Source organism: Trachypithecus francoisi, unplaced genomic scaffold (genome assembly GCF_009764315.1).
Source record: "Trachypithecus francoisi isolate TF-2019V2 unplaced genomic scaffold, Tfra_2.0 Lachesis_group10, whole genome shotgun sequence".
NCBI lineage: Eukaryota > Metazoa > Chordata > Mammalia > Primates > Cercopithecidae > Trachypithecus > Trachypithecus francoisi.
Window position 1 is genome coordinate 5,309,697 of NW_022681455.1, and position 16,552 is coordinate 5,326,248.

Genomic DNA, 16,552 nt, shown 5'->3' on the forward strand with positions numbered 1-16,552 from the left:
GTTGGCCAGGCTGTTCTCAAACTCCTAACCTCAAGGTGATCCACCCACCTAGGCCTCTCCCAAAGTGCTGGCATTACAGGCTTGAGGCATTGCGCCCGGCCAAGATATCTCTTCTTAATGGGGAAGATGGCATTGTATATTGAGATAATAATTGTTTTAGAATTGCTTCCCTCACTACTTTTTTTCCCCGTTAGACTTAATTTTTTAAAAAGACATTGCCTGCACAAAAGGTAGCTATTACAAAAAAGACTGGAGTGTCAAAGGATTTCTTGGGCTCTCTGATCCGTATGCCCTGGCACTGTCTCTCACAAGGCTTGCCCTCTTTGTGCAGTTGCCAAGTGCTTGCATAATTGTCTTGACAAATGGCATACTCATTAATATTGTCTTGGGCCTTTGCCAACCCATGGAAGCCATGTGCCCCGGGCAGTGAAATCCAGTGCCAAGCTCTTGCTGATGGTTATAAACCATGCCTTAAATACATTGTTGAGACCAATGATAGATAAGTAAATAGTCATTTGACCTAAAAATACTTATATTTATCCATGGAAGCCAAGCGCATTTGTGAATGGTAAGGGGCTGCTGGGGTTCTGAGCTGTAGACCCTCTCGTGTGCGGGAGCTGCATCTTCCTCCCTTGAGGGCTCTTCTTTTGTCACGCACTAGCTCCAGAATCAGTCAGAAAAACATGCCCTGATGAGCCATCACAGAGAAGAGGTTATTCACTTCTTCAAGGCTGTTAACGTGCCCAGTCTAGAAGCGGTGTCATTGTATTAGGGTCTGCGATCATTTCTAGAATTAGGTACACCAAATTCTCTGAAAATTAATATTTCAGTCTAAATGGATGAAACTCAAGAAAAGGGTGTGAGATGATCTCATGACAACTGTATATTAACATTTTCTCCTAGGCATTTCACTAGGCATGTGACTTCAAATTAATGATTTCAAAATACACTGTTCATTTGGCCTTATATTGGTTGAATGGTGCTATGCAACTCGCTTTTCTTTTCTTTTTTTTTTTTTTTTTTTTTGAGGCGGAGTCTCGCTCTGTTGCCCGGACTGGAGTGCAGTGGCCGGATCTCAGCTCACTGCAAGCTCCGCCTCCCGGGTTCACGCCATTCTCCTGCCTCAGCCTGCCGAGTAGCTGGGACTACAGGCGCGCGCCACCTCACCCGGCTAGTTTTTGTATTTTTAGTAGAGACGGGGTTTCACCGTGTTAGCCAGGATGGTCTCGATCTCCTGACCTCATGATCCGCCCGTCTCGGCCTCCCAAAGTGCTGGGATTACAGGCTTGAGCCACCGCGCCCGGCCGCAACTCGCTTTTCTAAGAAATTAAGCTCACTAGAAGCAATTGTAGCAGTGTGGTTTGAGAGCCCTTCATTCATTTTTTTTCATTCATTCATTCATGGAAGAAGCATTTTCTTTGGGCGCTTACTTCCTGTGCCTGACCGTCTTACAGAAACAATCAAATGGATGGCTCCTGCCCTCAAAGTCTGATTTTCTAGTGGGAGAGGTACACATGTCTGCAGGTAAGTACTGCCTGGGTCATTTGGCATGAAAAATGTGTTTCCGTTGTAAACATCCAGCTTATTTGTAACGATTTCAACAAAGCTAGTGGGGGATAGGTTTCCCCAGTGCCCAGTTAGTTCCACAATTTGTAGACCCAGCATATTCTGTTCTTCTACACATCCAAGCTGGCTTCCTAGTGATTTTATTATTTGCGTATTACACAAAGTCCCTCTAAGACTAACCCCCAAGTATTCTCCAAGGTAGATATCTAGACATTGTGTGACCTTGTCCCTGATAATTGATTTCATTTACATGTGAACTTTAACAAATTTTTATCCTCCCTCTCAGAAAGAAGGTCTGGATAGGGTAACTGGGATCAGGAGCTGAGCTTGTACAGTTTAAAATTTATCATGTTATGTTAGTAGAAGGAGAATGTTCTGAATTTAGAAAAATCGATGCCAATATTCAAGACATTTTTAGCAAAACAGACAAGATCAGGCTAGAGAATGCTTATATTGCCTGAACCAACTAAGAGCACAGTTGAAACTTGGTCAGATAGGACAATGGTTTTAAAGTTTAATTTAAAATATAATGAATGTCTATTTAGAATATTTGGAAATATTAATACATAAAATAGAAAATAAGTATCAGGGATAATTGCTATGAAATCTTTTGGCTAGTTCTTCTCTTGGTTTCTAAATATCATATGCATGTGTTTATAGGTAGATACATATTTATAGAGTTAAGATCATATCATACATATAATTTTATATCCTATTTATCACTTTATATAGTTATATCATCAAAACTCTTTGCAACCATTATATTTAATGACTGCATAATATTTTATTGTGTGGTTCTCCGATAATTTGCTTAATCATTCCCTTGTTGTGGGACATTTATGTGGTATATATATTTTTTTCTATTATAAATAATACTGTAATGAAACTTCTTTGTGTTTAACTTCTGTCTTCATTTACATTATTTCCTCATGATAAATTCCTAGAAGGGTAATTACCCTGTCAAAGGGTATGAACAGTTTTAAGTCTCTTGATAGTGCTGAATTGCTTCCTAGAAATGTTGCGCCAATAACACCCTCATGAGGAATATAGGAAACTGCCTGCTTATAGCCCTTCTCTTTTTGTTCATACTAGTCAGCAGGAACCAAAGCATTCTCTTGACTTGCCTTTGTATCAGTAAAAGTGAATGGAAGTTGGCCATTTTCCCACCGTTATTTAGTAGAATAAAATGTGTAACTGTGTTGACTAAGCCAAGCTTCATTTTTTCTTGATAGAAATTGTGTGCACTTTGGGAGGCCGAGACGGGCGGATCACGAGGTCAGGAGATCGAAACCATCCTGGCTAACACGGTGAAACCCCGTCTCTACTAAAAATACAAAAAACTAGCCGGGCGAGGCGGCGGGCGCCTGTAGTCCCAACTACTCGGGAGGCTGAGGCAGGAGAATGGCGGGAACCCGGGAGGCGGAGCTTGCAGTGAGCCGAGATCCGGCCACCGCACTCCAGCCTGGGCGAAAGAGCGAGACTCCGTCTCAAAAAAAAGAAAAAGAAATTGTGTGAGTATTGCCTCTGGTGGTTATGGACTGTGCTTGAGCACTTTTGTATAGTGATGACCATATATGGGTTATGCTTGCTCACCATTGGCTATTTCCCTTAAGCTAATAATGCTTTAGGGAAATGATCAGTCCAGTACAGTTTGCGTGCTGCTTCATGTTTTCTTTACACAGAGAAGAACGAGGGAGGTTGAAAGGACTCTTGAAACCATTATAAAACTCATTCATTCTAACAACAAACATTTATTCAGTATTTTACTAGTTGTCGTCACTGTGCTGCTTTATAGTGATAAAGAAAGCTTACAGCATTCTGCATGTGTCCAAAATGAAAAACAAGCGAAAGAATTCAAATGGAATCCATGACCATGTAACAGATGCTTCAGATACCTTTTGAAATGTTACTTCTTAGAGCAGTCTTGTAGAGAAGTGGACTTGACCACCATGCTCACTGTTTGGACATTCCAGGCAGCTGTATCCCAATAGTAATGATAGAAATAATAATAATAATACTGATAATAGCTGCCATTTATTGAGGACCTGTTATATTCCTTCAAGATACTGTGTTATGTTTTTTACCTTCATTGTTATTTAATCCTCTTACTGCCATTGCAAGGTATATGTTATTTTCACGTTGAGAAATATAGGGAAAGTAAGATTCAGAGAGAGAGAGAGTGAGAGTTCTCCTAGTTCATCCTTGTTGTCACAAATCATAGGATTTACTTCTATCTAAAGGCTGAATGATATTCTATTATATACATACATCACATTTTCTTTATGCACTCATCTGTTGATGGACAGTTAGGTTGATCCCGTATCTTGGCCATTGTGAATAATGCTGCAGTGAACAAGGGGGTGCAGTGAACAAAGTGACATACAGATTTCATTTCCTATGTTATATACGCAGAAGTGGTATTGCTGGATCATATAGTAACAGTTCTATTTTTTAATTTTTTTGAACCTCCATACTATTTCTCGTATGTGGTTATACTCCTCTAAATTCCCACCAACAGTGTACAATGGTTCCTTTTTCTCCACATCCCCACCTACACTTACCATTTCTCTTTTTGGTAATAGTCATTCTAAACAGGTGTGAAGTGGTATCTCATTGTGCTTTTGATTTTCATTTCTCTGATGACTAGTGATTTTGAGGATTTTTTTTCACATACCTGTTGGCCATTTATATGTCTTCTTTTGAGAAATGTTTATTCAGATCCTTTGCCCCTTCTTTTCTTTTTTCTTTTTTTGTTGAGACGGAGTCTCGCTCTGTCGCCCAGGCTGGAGTGCAGTGGTACGATCTCGGCTCACTGCAAGCTCCGCCTCCCGGGTTCCCACCATTCTCCTGCCTCAGCCTCCGGAGTAGCTGGGACTACAGGCGCCCGCCACCACGCCTGGCTAATTTTTCGTATTTTTTAGTAGAGACGGGGTTTCACCGTGTTAGCCAGGATGGTCTCGATCTCCTGACCTCGTGATCCGCCCACCTTGGCCTTCCAAAGTGCTGAGATTACAGGCGGTAGCCACTTCGCCCGGCCCGTTTGCCCATTTTTAAGTTATTTGCTTTCTTGCTGTTGAGTTGCTTGAGTTCCTTATATATTTTGGACATTAACTTTTTTCCTGGATATATGGCTTATAAATACTTTTTCCCATTCTGTGAGTTGTCTCTTCACTCTATTGAGTTTTTAAATAGTTATTTACTGCCCCTACCAAAGAGGCAGGCTTCTTTGTTTTGTTCGACCTTGCTGACCAATTTCCTTCCATTCTTTTCTTTTTCTTCCTATTTCTGTTCTTCTGGCATCTTCCACCCAGCATCAAATGTAGTGCTAGATTCCGGGCATACAGTGATAAATATGAGAGAGAGAGTGGGGAGAAAGAGTGTGTTTATATATGTGTGATTGTGTGTTCTTCTCTCAAGAACCACACAGTCTAGTAGGAATACAGACAACAGCAGGTAGTAATAATACAGCATGCTAAACTTGCACATTGAGTGGTATTTGGGTTCAGAAAAGGCCCCTGTTTCCTTCTAGATGTCTTTTCCCCCGATTTCTGTGCCGTGGCACCCTTTATGTCCCCTCTGTCTTACTCCTTACATCCCCTTCCCTTAAATGTGATAAGTTCCAAGTATTCTTCTATCTTTTGCCAACTTCTATCTTGCTGTTAGCCTCCCATGGATTCTTATATATGCTTGTGATATTAACTCTTCTGTCTATGCAAATTATCTCCAAGGTCTACATTTCCAGGACTAATGTCTTACCTCCTTTCCAAACTATAATATAACTCGAATTGCCTTACAGAAATTGTAATGTGGCTGTCTCATTCATACTGAACTTCCGTTTGTCCAAATCTGTTTCCCTCTACAAAAGATGATCTGAACAAACAACGAAAACCCATTCTGAGTTCTCCGTATCAGTGAATGACTTTATTAGTTCATCCGTTACCCGATCTCTTGAAATCTCTGGATCACTTTGAACTCTGAATTCAGCTCATCGTATCTGTTAAACACTGAGCAATGAGTTAATTAGCTGATGAACACGATCTAGTGTAATCTTTTCATTATGAGATAGGTATTATTTTTCTCTGTTTTACAGACGAGGAACTTGAGGGCCAGAAAGGTTAAATAATGTTTCTAAGGATGACACACGGCAGCTAAGAGGTCAGCTTAGGATCAAACCAACATTGGTATCTCTGCGAAGTCTGGCCTGTTGCCCATTATACTGTATCTTCTCTTCTTATAGTTGGGTCTGATTGTTTCTTTTGGACCAGTGCTAACATACTTCATGTCCACATTTGTATTCTTGCTCCTTTTTTGTGACTTTATAATCGACATATATTTGTGACTAGGAAGATTTTATTAATAATGTGGAAAAAATTTTCAGTAGGTAAAGCTAAAACAGGGCTCAGCAAACTCTTTCTATAACAGACCAGCTAGTGAGTATTTAGGCTTTGTGGGCCACACAGTCTCTCTAGCAGCTATTCAATCTTACCTTGATAGCAAGAAAGCCACTGCAGATGTTAAATCAACCAATGGCTGTTGCTGTGTTCCAACAAGCTTTATTTGCAAAAACAGACTATTGGCAAGGCACAATGACTTATGCTTGTAATCCCAGCACTTTGGGAGACTGAGGTGGGCAGCTCACTTGAGCCGGGAGTTTGAGACCAGCCTGGGCAACATGGCGAAACCTCATCTCTACAAAAAATACAAAAGTTAGCCGGGTGTAGTGGCTTGGACCTGTAATCTTAGCTATCTCTGGGGCAGGGAGCCACTGGAGCCTGAGACAGGAGGATCACGTGAGTCTGGGAGGTCGATGCTCCAGTAATCCATGATCATCCCACCGCACTCCAGTCTGGGTGACAGAGTGAGACCCTGTCTCAAAAACAAAAAAAAGCCAAAGACAAAAAACAAAACAAAACAAAAAACCCAAACAGACGACTGTGGGCAGATTTGACCCTTAGGTCTGTAGTTAAGTACTTATTTCATTTTTATCATCTAAACTAATGTGTTTTATTGGATTTACTTATTCATGCATTTATGTATTTAAAAACACATTGATATATAATCTGAATTATATAAAATAGAAGTTAAGGGAGGTCATTGCAGAGATAACATTTGAACTTAACAATCTTGGACTTTTGATTGAGAAATAATACTTTTTTTTTGGTCAGGCAGGGTCTCATTCTGTCACCCAAGTTGGAGTGCAGTGGTGCAATCCTGGTTCACTGAAGCCTGAACTCCTGGTTTCATGCAATCCTCCTGCCTTAGCTCCCCAGTGGCTGGGACTGCAGGTGTGTGCCACCATACCCGGCTACTTTATTAAAGAATTTTTTTTTTTTTTTCTAGAGACAGAGTCTTTCCATGTTGCCCAGGCTGCTTTCAAACTCCTGGGCCTAAGTGATTCTTTTGCCTTGGCTTTCCAGAGTGTTAGGATCATAGGCGTGAGCCACCATACCCTACTGAGAAATGCACTTGACCCCTGGACAACATGGGGGCTTTGGGGGCACTGATTACCCTCCCTCAGTCAGTTGAAAATTCCTGTATACCTTTTGACTTCCCCCAAACTTAACTACTAATAGTTAACTGGAGGCTTTATTGATAGCATAAACAGTTGATTAACACATATTTTATATGTTACAGGTATTATATACTGTATTTTTACAATAAATTAGAGAAAAGAAAATGTTATTAAGAAAATCATGAGGAGAGAAAATATATTTACTATTTATTAAGTGGAAGTAGATCATCCTAAAGATCTTCATTCTTATCTTCACGTTGAGTAGACTGAGGAGGGAGAGGAAGGATTGGTCTTGCCTTCTCAGGGGTGGCAGACGTAGAAGAGGAGGTAGAGGAGGTGGCAGGGGAGGCAGGAGGGGCAGTCACACTCAGTGTCACTGTTATTGAAAAGAATCTGCGTGTAAGTGGATCCTCACAGTTCAATCCATGTTGTTTGAGGGTCAGCTATATTTGAATTGCCAAGAATTCTGAACTGTGTCTCATGGCTACCTAGGCATATGAATTTATGCTAGTTACGTGATCTTTTTGAGCTTTATATTCTTTGTTGGTAAAGTGGTACGTACAATACCTACATCACGGAACTGTTGAAGGATCAAATGGAAGAACAATGTGTTAATAGAAGTATGAACATCGTTGGTCTTATCCTCCTGGGTCTCTTATGTATTTCCAGATGATACATTTCTTATAGAGAAATTTGATAGAGGTGGGAGGAAAGGAAGTCACTTCTCAGATAGAAGTGGGAAGGCTCTCCTGGTCATCCCTCTCTCTCTGTTAGAGATGGTAATAGAAAGGACAAATACTTTTCTGGGTGGGGTGAATGACAGTGAAGAATGTAAGCAGGGCTGAGCAGATAGATAGAAGGCCTGAAAACGAGGGCCAAAACCTCAAACTTTCATCGGGAAGCTGGGGACCGCGTGAGGAGAGCAAGGAAGGGACATGAGGCTGGGGCGCATCCCTGGGAATGGAACCTAAGTGTGGGTTTGGATGTGTGAAGAGCAGGAAACTGGGAAGGAAAGGCATCGACAGCAGCCCATGAAGAACTGCATCAGAAGCGCCTTTCCCAGAACAATTCCGAACTTTGTCTAACAGCACATGCCTTTGGAAGGAAGAAAGGTTTTCTTATGTTTTGGCAAGCGTGCTGAGTTAGGTAGCTAATAACCTAACAGTTTGATTTTGTGCTAAGATGTGTAAGGCTGCATATGCATATTTAAAATTCATATCCACTGCAGTGACAAGTCACTGAACACTAGATGGGAAGACATTTCAGTTGAAGCTCAGCCAAAAGCCCTTTTGCAACAACTCTGACAAAATAATGCCATAAGTGAATAAAACCAGAGAGTTCCTGGGTGTCTTTGAAAATGTCTCAAGTGATGACAGTCTCAGACAAAGGTGCTGTGCACGGCTTCTAAGAAGCAATCACACACAAGCACAGCCCTTCAACTTGAAGCTAGATATCCTCAGTTCTGATCTGGAGTCAGGTGGATTGTGTTGTGCAGGGACAGACTGTGCCTTTGATAGTGACTTGGAACAATATAATTCTGTCCTAATGCAGCTTCATATCATGAAGTTACATATTTTCTTGGTATGATTGCACGGCCCTTGCAGTAAAACAGCCACATAGTTGTATGCTTTAATGTAGCCCAGTAGGGAAGAATTCCACATTTTAGAAGATGGATTTTTGTAATTGAAGTTTGTGAACGTAAATTTTTGTGAACATTGGGAAGTGACATCTCAAGACTCTCCTTAGTGGGATCCCCGAGTGAGTTCATAGCTGGCTTCTGTGGGAGTGGGAAGAAGACACCGTGTGAGTGGTCCACAGCCCTTTGCGGTTGTCTTATTGAACTCTTCCACTAGCTTAGAGTTCTGCTGTTACACTTAGGTCTTTCTTACCTCATCCGTGACTTGAACCTCCTATACTAGATGACGGCTGAGGTGACTTTCAGCTGTAAAGTTTGGTGATTTTATTAAATTCTAGGCATTTTATTTACTTAAAAATCTAGGTCAGTGCTCTGTCTTCTGGCTGCTCTGTCACTCTCCCTCAGCAAGTGTAGTCCTGTTTCTGGTTAATTGTGGGTATGTAGTAGAAATTTGCTGTTTTGCCAAAGGTGTAATTGAGAAGGCGCCACAAAGGTATGAAGTTTAAGTGACCAGATGGGAGAAGACTTGTGTTTACAGCTGTCCATTGATATAGGCTATCATTTTGTATAACATTTCCTTAGATTTTCTATTTTATTTTAAAAATATTAAAGTTAACCAACATCTAAAGTGGTATATTTTATTTTAAACTTTTAAAAAAAATTAGTAATATCCCTTTGTGATCTAGTGAAGTAATCCAGAAGTTATGCTATGTCAGAGATAAAGAGAACTTCTAATGATTGGTAGAAATGTGAAGGATGGCTCTTCTAATCTCTTCTCTTCCACTCTCCTTCAGAGGCCTCTATCTAATCATTTACTTCCTTTATTAGTAGGACCCATAGTAGGGTCCAATTAAGTGCTGTATTTTAGGGGATCCCTGTAAAGGTTTTGGTTCTATAATGTACAGGTTGTCACATTTAAAGTTTTTTTCCACATCACAGGTTCAGGACATGATAACATAATAAACGAGGTTTTCTACAAAGCCAAGGACCTGAATGACAAAGGAAGGACAACTAGAGATTAGGGATCTAACAGTGACTTCCAAGAATCTTCTGATTTAGTGCATTAAGTATCACGCATCTGTCAGATTTCTTTAATTGGCTCTTTCAGCTGTGTGGAGGTCATAGTGGGGGAGACATGCCAGTATGACAAGAGGGAGCTGGTGGGAGACACAGAGAACAGACTTGCTTTCTGCAGAGTGACACCTGACTTGTGCTTTGCCTGTGTGCTCTTTCCAGAACCTGTGAGAAGTTTCTACAATGGTGGGCTCAGCTCTCAGGAGAGGTGCTCATGCATATGTCTACCTGGTGAGTAAGGCCAGTCACATCTCCAGGGGCCATCAGCACCAGGCCTGGGGATCGAGACCTGCTGCAGCAGAGTGTGCTGCCCAGAGAGCTCCAGGCAGTGTGGTGGAGCTGCTGGGCAAATCCTACCCTCAGGACGACTACAGCAACCTCACCCGGAAGGTCCTCACGAAAGTTGGCAGGAACCTGCACAACCAGCAGCATCACCCTCTGTGGCTGATCAAGGAGAGGGTGAAGGAGCACTTCTACAAGCAGTATGTGGGCCGCTTCGGGACCCCGTTGTTCTCGGTCCACGACAACCTTTCTCCAGTGGTCACGACCTGGCAGAACTTTGACAGCCTGCTCATCCCAGCTGACCACCCCAGCAGGAAGAAGGGGGACAACTATTACCTGAATCGGACTCACATGCTGAGAGCGCACACGTCTGCACACCAGTGGGACTTGCTGCACGCGGGGCTAGATGCCTTCCTGGTGGTGGGTGATGTCTACAGGCGTGACCAGATCGACTCCCAGCACTACCCTATTTTCCATCAACTGGAGGCCGTGCGGCTCTTCTCCAAACATGAGGTGAGTCTCGAGATGTTTCTCATTGCTAAAGGATGTCATAGACATTTTATGTTGAGGTCACTAACATTTAGCTCAATGAGACCAGTATAGTCATCCTTGCTTGCCTTATTTTGCCTTAGTGAATCATCCATACTTAATGACATCTTGTGTATAGGTGTGCCTCCATACTTTCCATGACTGATTTCTTGTGTGCGTAACTACAGAAATTGAAAAGCCTTGGTTTTCAGTTGTCTGTCCTTATCCTTTCTCTCAATACTGACCCGCCTTTCTCTGGGTTACTTCTTATGAATGGAGAATAGTCTGTGGCTCAAATTCACCTTTAATCCAGGATGGCTGAAGGTGCAACTCAGAAACCTGTGGTCAGGTCATTCTCAGTTCTGTTAGGAGAAGTAAATTATATTTTCATGCTGTTAGAGAGAAATGAATTTCTTGGGTACCTTAGGGGCCTGACGATTTCTTGGCTTGGACTGTAAACTGTGTCTTGTCCCCAGGCACTTTCCTCACCCTCCCTGGCTTTGCGTGTTGCTGTGAGATGTCTTAATTGCTGTGGGATGCCTTAATTGCTGCTATTCTTGAAGTATATGTTAGGATGCATGGAGCCTTTTCCTGACCCCTTGCATCTGTTACATGTTATCCTAATATGTTGTGTGCATCTTTTTGTTTTTGTTTTTTTTCAAATTATGAAATCCCTACAAGCTTGATTCCATTTCCTAAAAACTTACCATACCACTTGTCCTTCACTCATGTTTTAAAAACCATCTCTGGTTTTGTATAAGAAACAGATGCATTAAACTAACACAGGGTGTATTTCCTTTTACTTCCTTAGCAATGTCCCTTCCAGACATATTCATTGGAACAGGAGGAATTATTATTGTCACAAAACTCTCTCCTGCCATGTAAGCTAAATGAGTTATTAATATGAAGACAAATAGTATAGCATCCTTAGGCTAATAGGTAACCATTGTTTTGTTGTATTCTATAAGTCATGTAGCAGGAGATAACTGAACAGGACTGCCCTCCCCTTCTCTTCTTTTTCTTTCTGTTTGCCTCTGGATGTGCTATTATTTTGTGACTGTGATAATACAGTAATAGGTTAGCCTTACACAGAAAGGCCATCCATGCTGGATCTCAGGGGATCCTAAATGAGCATTCTCTCTACTTGGAATAGCTGACTATTTTCCAAGTTAGGAAAAATAATGATTAGTAAGGATATAGATTTATTAGGGAACTAAAATGAGATGAACAAAGACAGGTCAAAATCTGGGAAATATGTCCAAGTGAAAGGATGTCATTTAAAATTAATGTGCAAGAGGAGCTGTGGTGCCAGTAATATGACATCCAGGTCACAGTAGCAGACAGGTGCTCAGCCCAGCTTACCTCATTAAAGAGATAAGAAAGGACCGTGCGCCCTGATTTGTAAGCCTGCATGCCATGAAAGAGGCAATGAAGGCCGCCAGGCACTTCTAGCATTTTAATGGAGGGAAAATCAAGGCTGCCACAGAAGGTGGGAAGTAGGAAGTGGATAGGAAATTAGCCTTTACCTTGTTTCATATTTGTTTTGGGTCCAGTCCAATTTTAGCACAAATTACTAATCTAAACTGATAATGCTACTGTATATTCTGCATATAGTTAAAAAATGATGCTCATGTGTATGTATGTATCTAATCTTCTTATATAAGGTGCATCTGTGTTCATTGCTTCATTTACTCCTCTTAATAAAAACCTCGCAAGGTAGATCCTTTTGACTTCAGCCATGAGGAATGAGGTCCCAAAAGGTTTAGTGACTTACCCAAAGTTGCTGCAGCAGTTAGTAACATGGCTAAAGCTGGAACTCAGCTCTTCTGAATTCATTGCCTATTTTTCTGTATTCTGCTTTTTTTCATGACACTCCTTTGTATGTGGGACCTGCTTATGACCCAAAGGGGAGTTTTGGTTCCAAGAATGGTATGGAGAGTGGAGTCAGAAGGTTGTGGTATTTTCTGAATTCCTAACCTCAACTAAAGTGTTGGTACTAATTCTGACCTAATCTTAACTCTAAACAAATTGTTTTTTCCTCTTTCAGTTTATTCCCCTATGAATAGGAGTTTTAGACTTAATAATAATTTTACAGAGACAATTTTAAACATTTTATTGTTATCTTTTAAGGTATTTTTTATCAGGAGAACCCGCTGGTTACGTGGGTTCTTTTCTGTTTCCTAAATGTCTCGGCTGGTTTGAGAAATAAAGGGAAAGAGCACAAGAGAGAGAAATTTAAAGCTGGGTGTTGGGTGGGGGGGAGACATCACATGTCGGCAGGATCCCTGATGTTCCTGGAGCCTTAAACCAGCAAGTTTTTATTAGTGATTTTCAAAAGGGGAGGGAGTGCACGAATAGGGTGTGGGTCACAGAGATCACATGCTTCACAAGGTAATAAAATATCACAAAGCAAGTGGAGGCAGGGCAAGATCACAGGACCACAGGATGGGGCGAAATTAAAATTGCTAATGAAGTTTCGCGCACGCATTGTCCTTGATAGCATCTTATTAGGAAATAGGGTTTGAGAGCAGACAACCTGTCTGACCACAATTTATTAGGTGGGAATTTTCCTCCTCCTAATAAGCCTGGGAGCCCTACAGAAGACCAGGGGCTTATTTCATCCCTTCAGCTTAGACCATAAAAGACAGCATGCCTTAAAGGGGCCGTCTATAAACCTACCCTCAGGGCGCATTCTCTTTCTCAGGGATGTTCCTTGCTAAGAAAAAGAATTCAGTTGTATTTCTCCTATTTGCTTTAGAAAGAGGAGAAATATGGCTCTGTTCCATCTAGCTCACTGGCGGCCAGAAGTCTTATCTCTGGTGTTCCCTGAACATTGCTGTTATCCTGTTCTTTTTTCAAGATGCCCAGATTTCATATTGTTCAAACACACATGCTCTACAAACAATTTGTGCAGTTGATGCAATCATCACAGGGTCCTGAGGCGACTTACATCCTCCTCAGCTTACGAAGAAGATGACGGGATTAGGAGATGAAAGTAAAGACAGGCATAGGAAATCACAAGGGTATGGACTGGGGAAGTGATAAGTGTCCATCAAATCTTCACAGTTTATGTTCAGAGATTGCAGTAAAGACAGGCGTAAGAAATTATAAAAGTATTAATTTGGGGAACTAATAAATGTCCATGAAACCTTCACAATTTATGTTCTTCTGCCGCGGCTTCAGCCGGTCCCTCCATTCAGGGTCCCTGACTTCCCACAACAATTTTTGTTGTTTGATCTTTGTAATTACTACTTTCATCACTATAATGTGTATTTCAGCAAAAAGAAAAGTAAATACAGTGGGGCAGGGTAAAAAAAACCAAAAACCAATGATAAGTATAGAAATGGATGAATCACAATAATCTATACACTTAGCTATTAATTGTGGGAAAAAACCTTTTGTATTTTGAAAAATGCTAAGATGAAAACTAGTGAACAGTAATAAATTGGAGGGAGTAATCAATAGATATTGAAAGTCTGCTAAGGCTCTTGTCATATTTGGGGATAGGTTAAAATTACTGAGTAACTTCAGACTTTGTTGGAAAAAATTAGATTACAGTACAATGTATGCATTGCAAACGGAGTAGAAAAGGAGGAATGTAGAGCATAATCTCAATTAAACAGACATTAGGAAAAAGGAATGAAAAAAAGTATGGTAAATAGAAACCCCAAATTAAGGATGTAGATATAAGTCCAAATACATCAGTATTCATGAATTTAAATGGGTTAAACTTACTAATTTAAGACACACATTATCAGATTGGATATTTTTCAGTTAGAGAAACCTGAAACAAAACCACACCAGAGGCTGAAAATAAGGGGCAGGAAAAAGAAGCAAATAGTTACCAAAAGAAAGTTGGTATAGCAATATTAATATTATGTAAAATAGAATTTTTGAAAAAGTGATAAACAGTAACAGAGAGGGATAATTCCTCAATCAGGAAACTTTATGAATTAAGAATTTTTATGTATTCAACATCATAGGCTTAGTACATAAAGCAAAACTGAAGAATTAAAAGTTAAGTTTTTTCTTTTTTTTTTTTTTGAGGCGGAGTCTCGCTCTGCCACCCAGGCTGCAGTGCAGTGACCGGATCTCAGCTCACTGCAAGCTCCGCCTCCCGGGTTCCCGCCATTCTCCTGCCTCAGCCTCCCGAGTAGCTGGGACTACAGGCGCCCGCCTCGTCGCCCGGCTAGTTTTTTGTATTTTTAAGTAGAGATGGGGTTTCACCGTGTTAGCCAGGATGGTCTCGATCTCTTGACCTCGTGATCCGCCCGTCTCGGCCTCCCAAAGTGCTGGGATTACAGGCTTGAGCCACCGCGCCCGGCCAAAAGTTAAGTTTGATGAATTTATAACCATGTTAGAAGATTTTAAGTGACCTCAGTCAGAAACCAATGGGTTATGAAAACAAAACGTGTAAAGATACAGACAATCGGAAAAGATGGTTGACAAGCTTGATTTATATTTATTTTTAAAATTTGGTTGCCATAAACATATACACACACACACACAATTATATATGTATATGTGTGTAAAATTCACATGCAGACCCATGCACACACATGGAGTTTTATATGCAAATGTCAGAACTGTATAGTCATATGGATTTCTAAAAATTACTTATGCATTACTAATTGACAGTCAAAGTCTAAATAAATGTCAAAGAATCAACAACAGAAATAGAACTTTGCCTTCCTGTCTTCAATGTAGTTTATGTAGAAAGCAATAAGAAAGTATAGTAAAAATGTTCCATATTCTCAGAAATTTAAAAATATACAAGTATAGATTCATGGGTTAAAGAGAAATATTAGCAATAAATTGCAAATTACTTATCATGGATGAGCAATGAAAATACTTTGAACTGCTCCAATGTGGGGAACCATAGTCACTTCCTTATGGAGAACCTTGACATTCCCCACCTAAGCCACAGGATCACAGTTAACATTAGAAAAACAAAACTGATGGTGTTAACTAAAAGGGTATTTGTCGTGCCTTTAACTTTAGATAAGTTTATTTTAAAAATTGAAAATGGAAATCATCAAATTAAGTGTTCAATTTATGATGCTGAAAATGACTGTTACAAAAAATGTGGAAGGGAGGTGGGTGTATAGTTTTTGAATATCCCCAAATCTGACCAAATTGATAGAGCAACTAGAATAGCAAAACCAAAAACCACAGACAGCATCTACGACACAAGTAGGTGACAAGTTCTCCCTAAATCCTCACAAATGCATTGGAAGTCACAACAAACCGCTGGAAGGTCTGCACTGTATCAGAGACAGGTAGTACAGGGACACAGCGGTACCTGAGAGAAAAGGAGAGCTTCCTTAGGGGTCTCTCGGAGAACAGACTTCCCACAATTAGATTTACTGGAGAGATGCCAGTATCACTGTTCATCAGTGACTACTAACGTCACCAACAGAGGGGCAACCACACTTAACGAGTCTCCTGAAGGAAGGAAACAATACCAACTATACAGTCTCCCCCAAAATGTTGGACTTGAGTCTGATGGATTCTCTAGACCCAACTACCATATTTGTAGGACATCTTCAGGCTGTGCGACATTGTGTAGCAGGTCTGCTGGAGATGTGATCTGCAGGATGAAATACATAGAGAACCCAGAAGTAAGTGCTAGGAAATGTTTCACCAATGCTAAGGGTTTAGAAATGTTTACGCCATTGTGTTCAAGCACGTTATTAGTGGACTTCTTTTGTTGAACGGTGTGTGGATGGGTTCAAGTGTCCTTAAAGACTCTTGATGAGTTGAGTGTGCCTCGTCTGTGTACTAGCAGTAGGCCCATGTATCCGTTTGTGATCCATGGGAAATCTCAAACTATTCTTTACTGTGGCTTGAGAAGCACTGCTCTATGGGATAAATGACTCAATTTCTTCAAATAGTTGCAAGAAAAATAAAAGGGATGGAAATGATACCCGTAGATTAAAAGAAAGATCAATCAG

At 40.7% G+C, this 16,552-nt stretch overlaps 1 protein-coding gene and 1 long non-coding RNA gene across 7 annotated transcripts in view; one reads left to right on the forward strand and one right to left on the reverse strand.

Moving 5' to 3' along the window:
* The window catches only part of FARS2 (phenylalanyl-tRNA synthetase 2, mitochondrial), a 537,773-nt gene that overhangs the window by 115,566 nt on the left and 405,655 nt on the right, over positions 1 to 16,552 (forward strand). For 4 of the 6 annotated variants that reach the window (XM_033216106.1, XM_033216105.1, XM_033216109.1 and 1 more), the window contains exon 2: positions 9,951 to 10,583. The exons of 1 other annotated variant lie outside the window; for it this stretch is intronic. In XM_033216106.1, coding sequence (XP_033071997.1) covers positions 9,972 to 10,583 — 612 coding nt within the window. In that variant the 5' untranslated portion in view covers positions 9,951 to 9,971. Of the gene's footprint in view, positions 1 to 3,051; positions 3,078 to 9,950; positions 10,584 to 16,552 lie in introns of those variants that run through there. One more of the 6 variants, XM_033216108.1, reaches the window with a different exon arrangement.
* LOC117086664 lies at positions 4,477 to 14,933 on the reverse strand. The gene is made up of 2 exons (XR_004438518.1): positions 14,858 to 14,933; positions 4,477 to 4,536 (listed from the first exon to the last, which is right to left on the reverse strand). It is a non-coding gene; the product is annotated as an uncharacterized LOC117086664 (long non-coding RNA).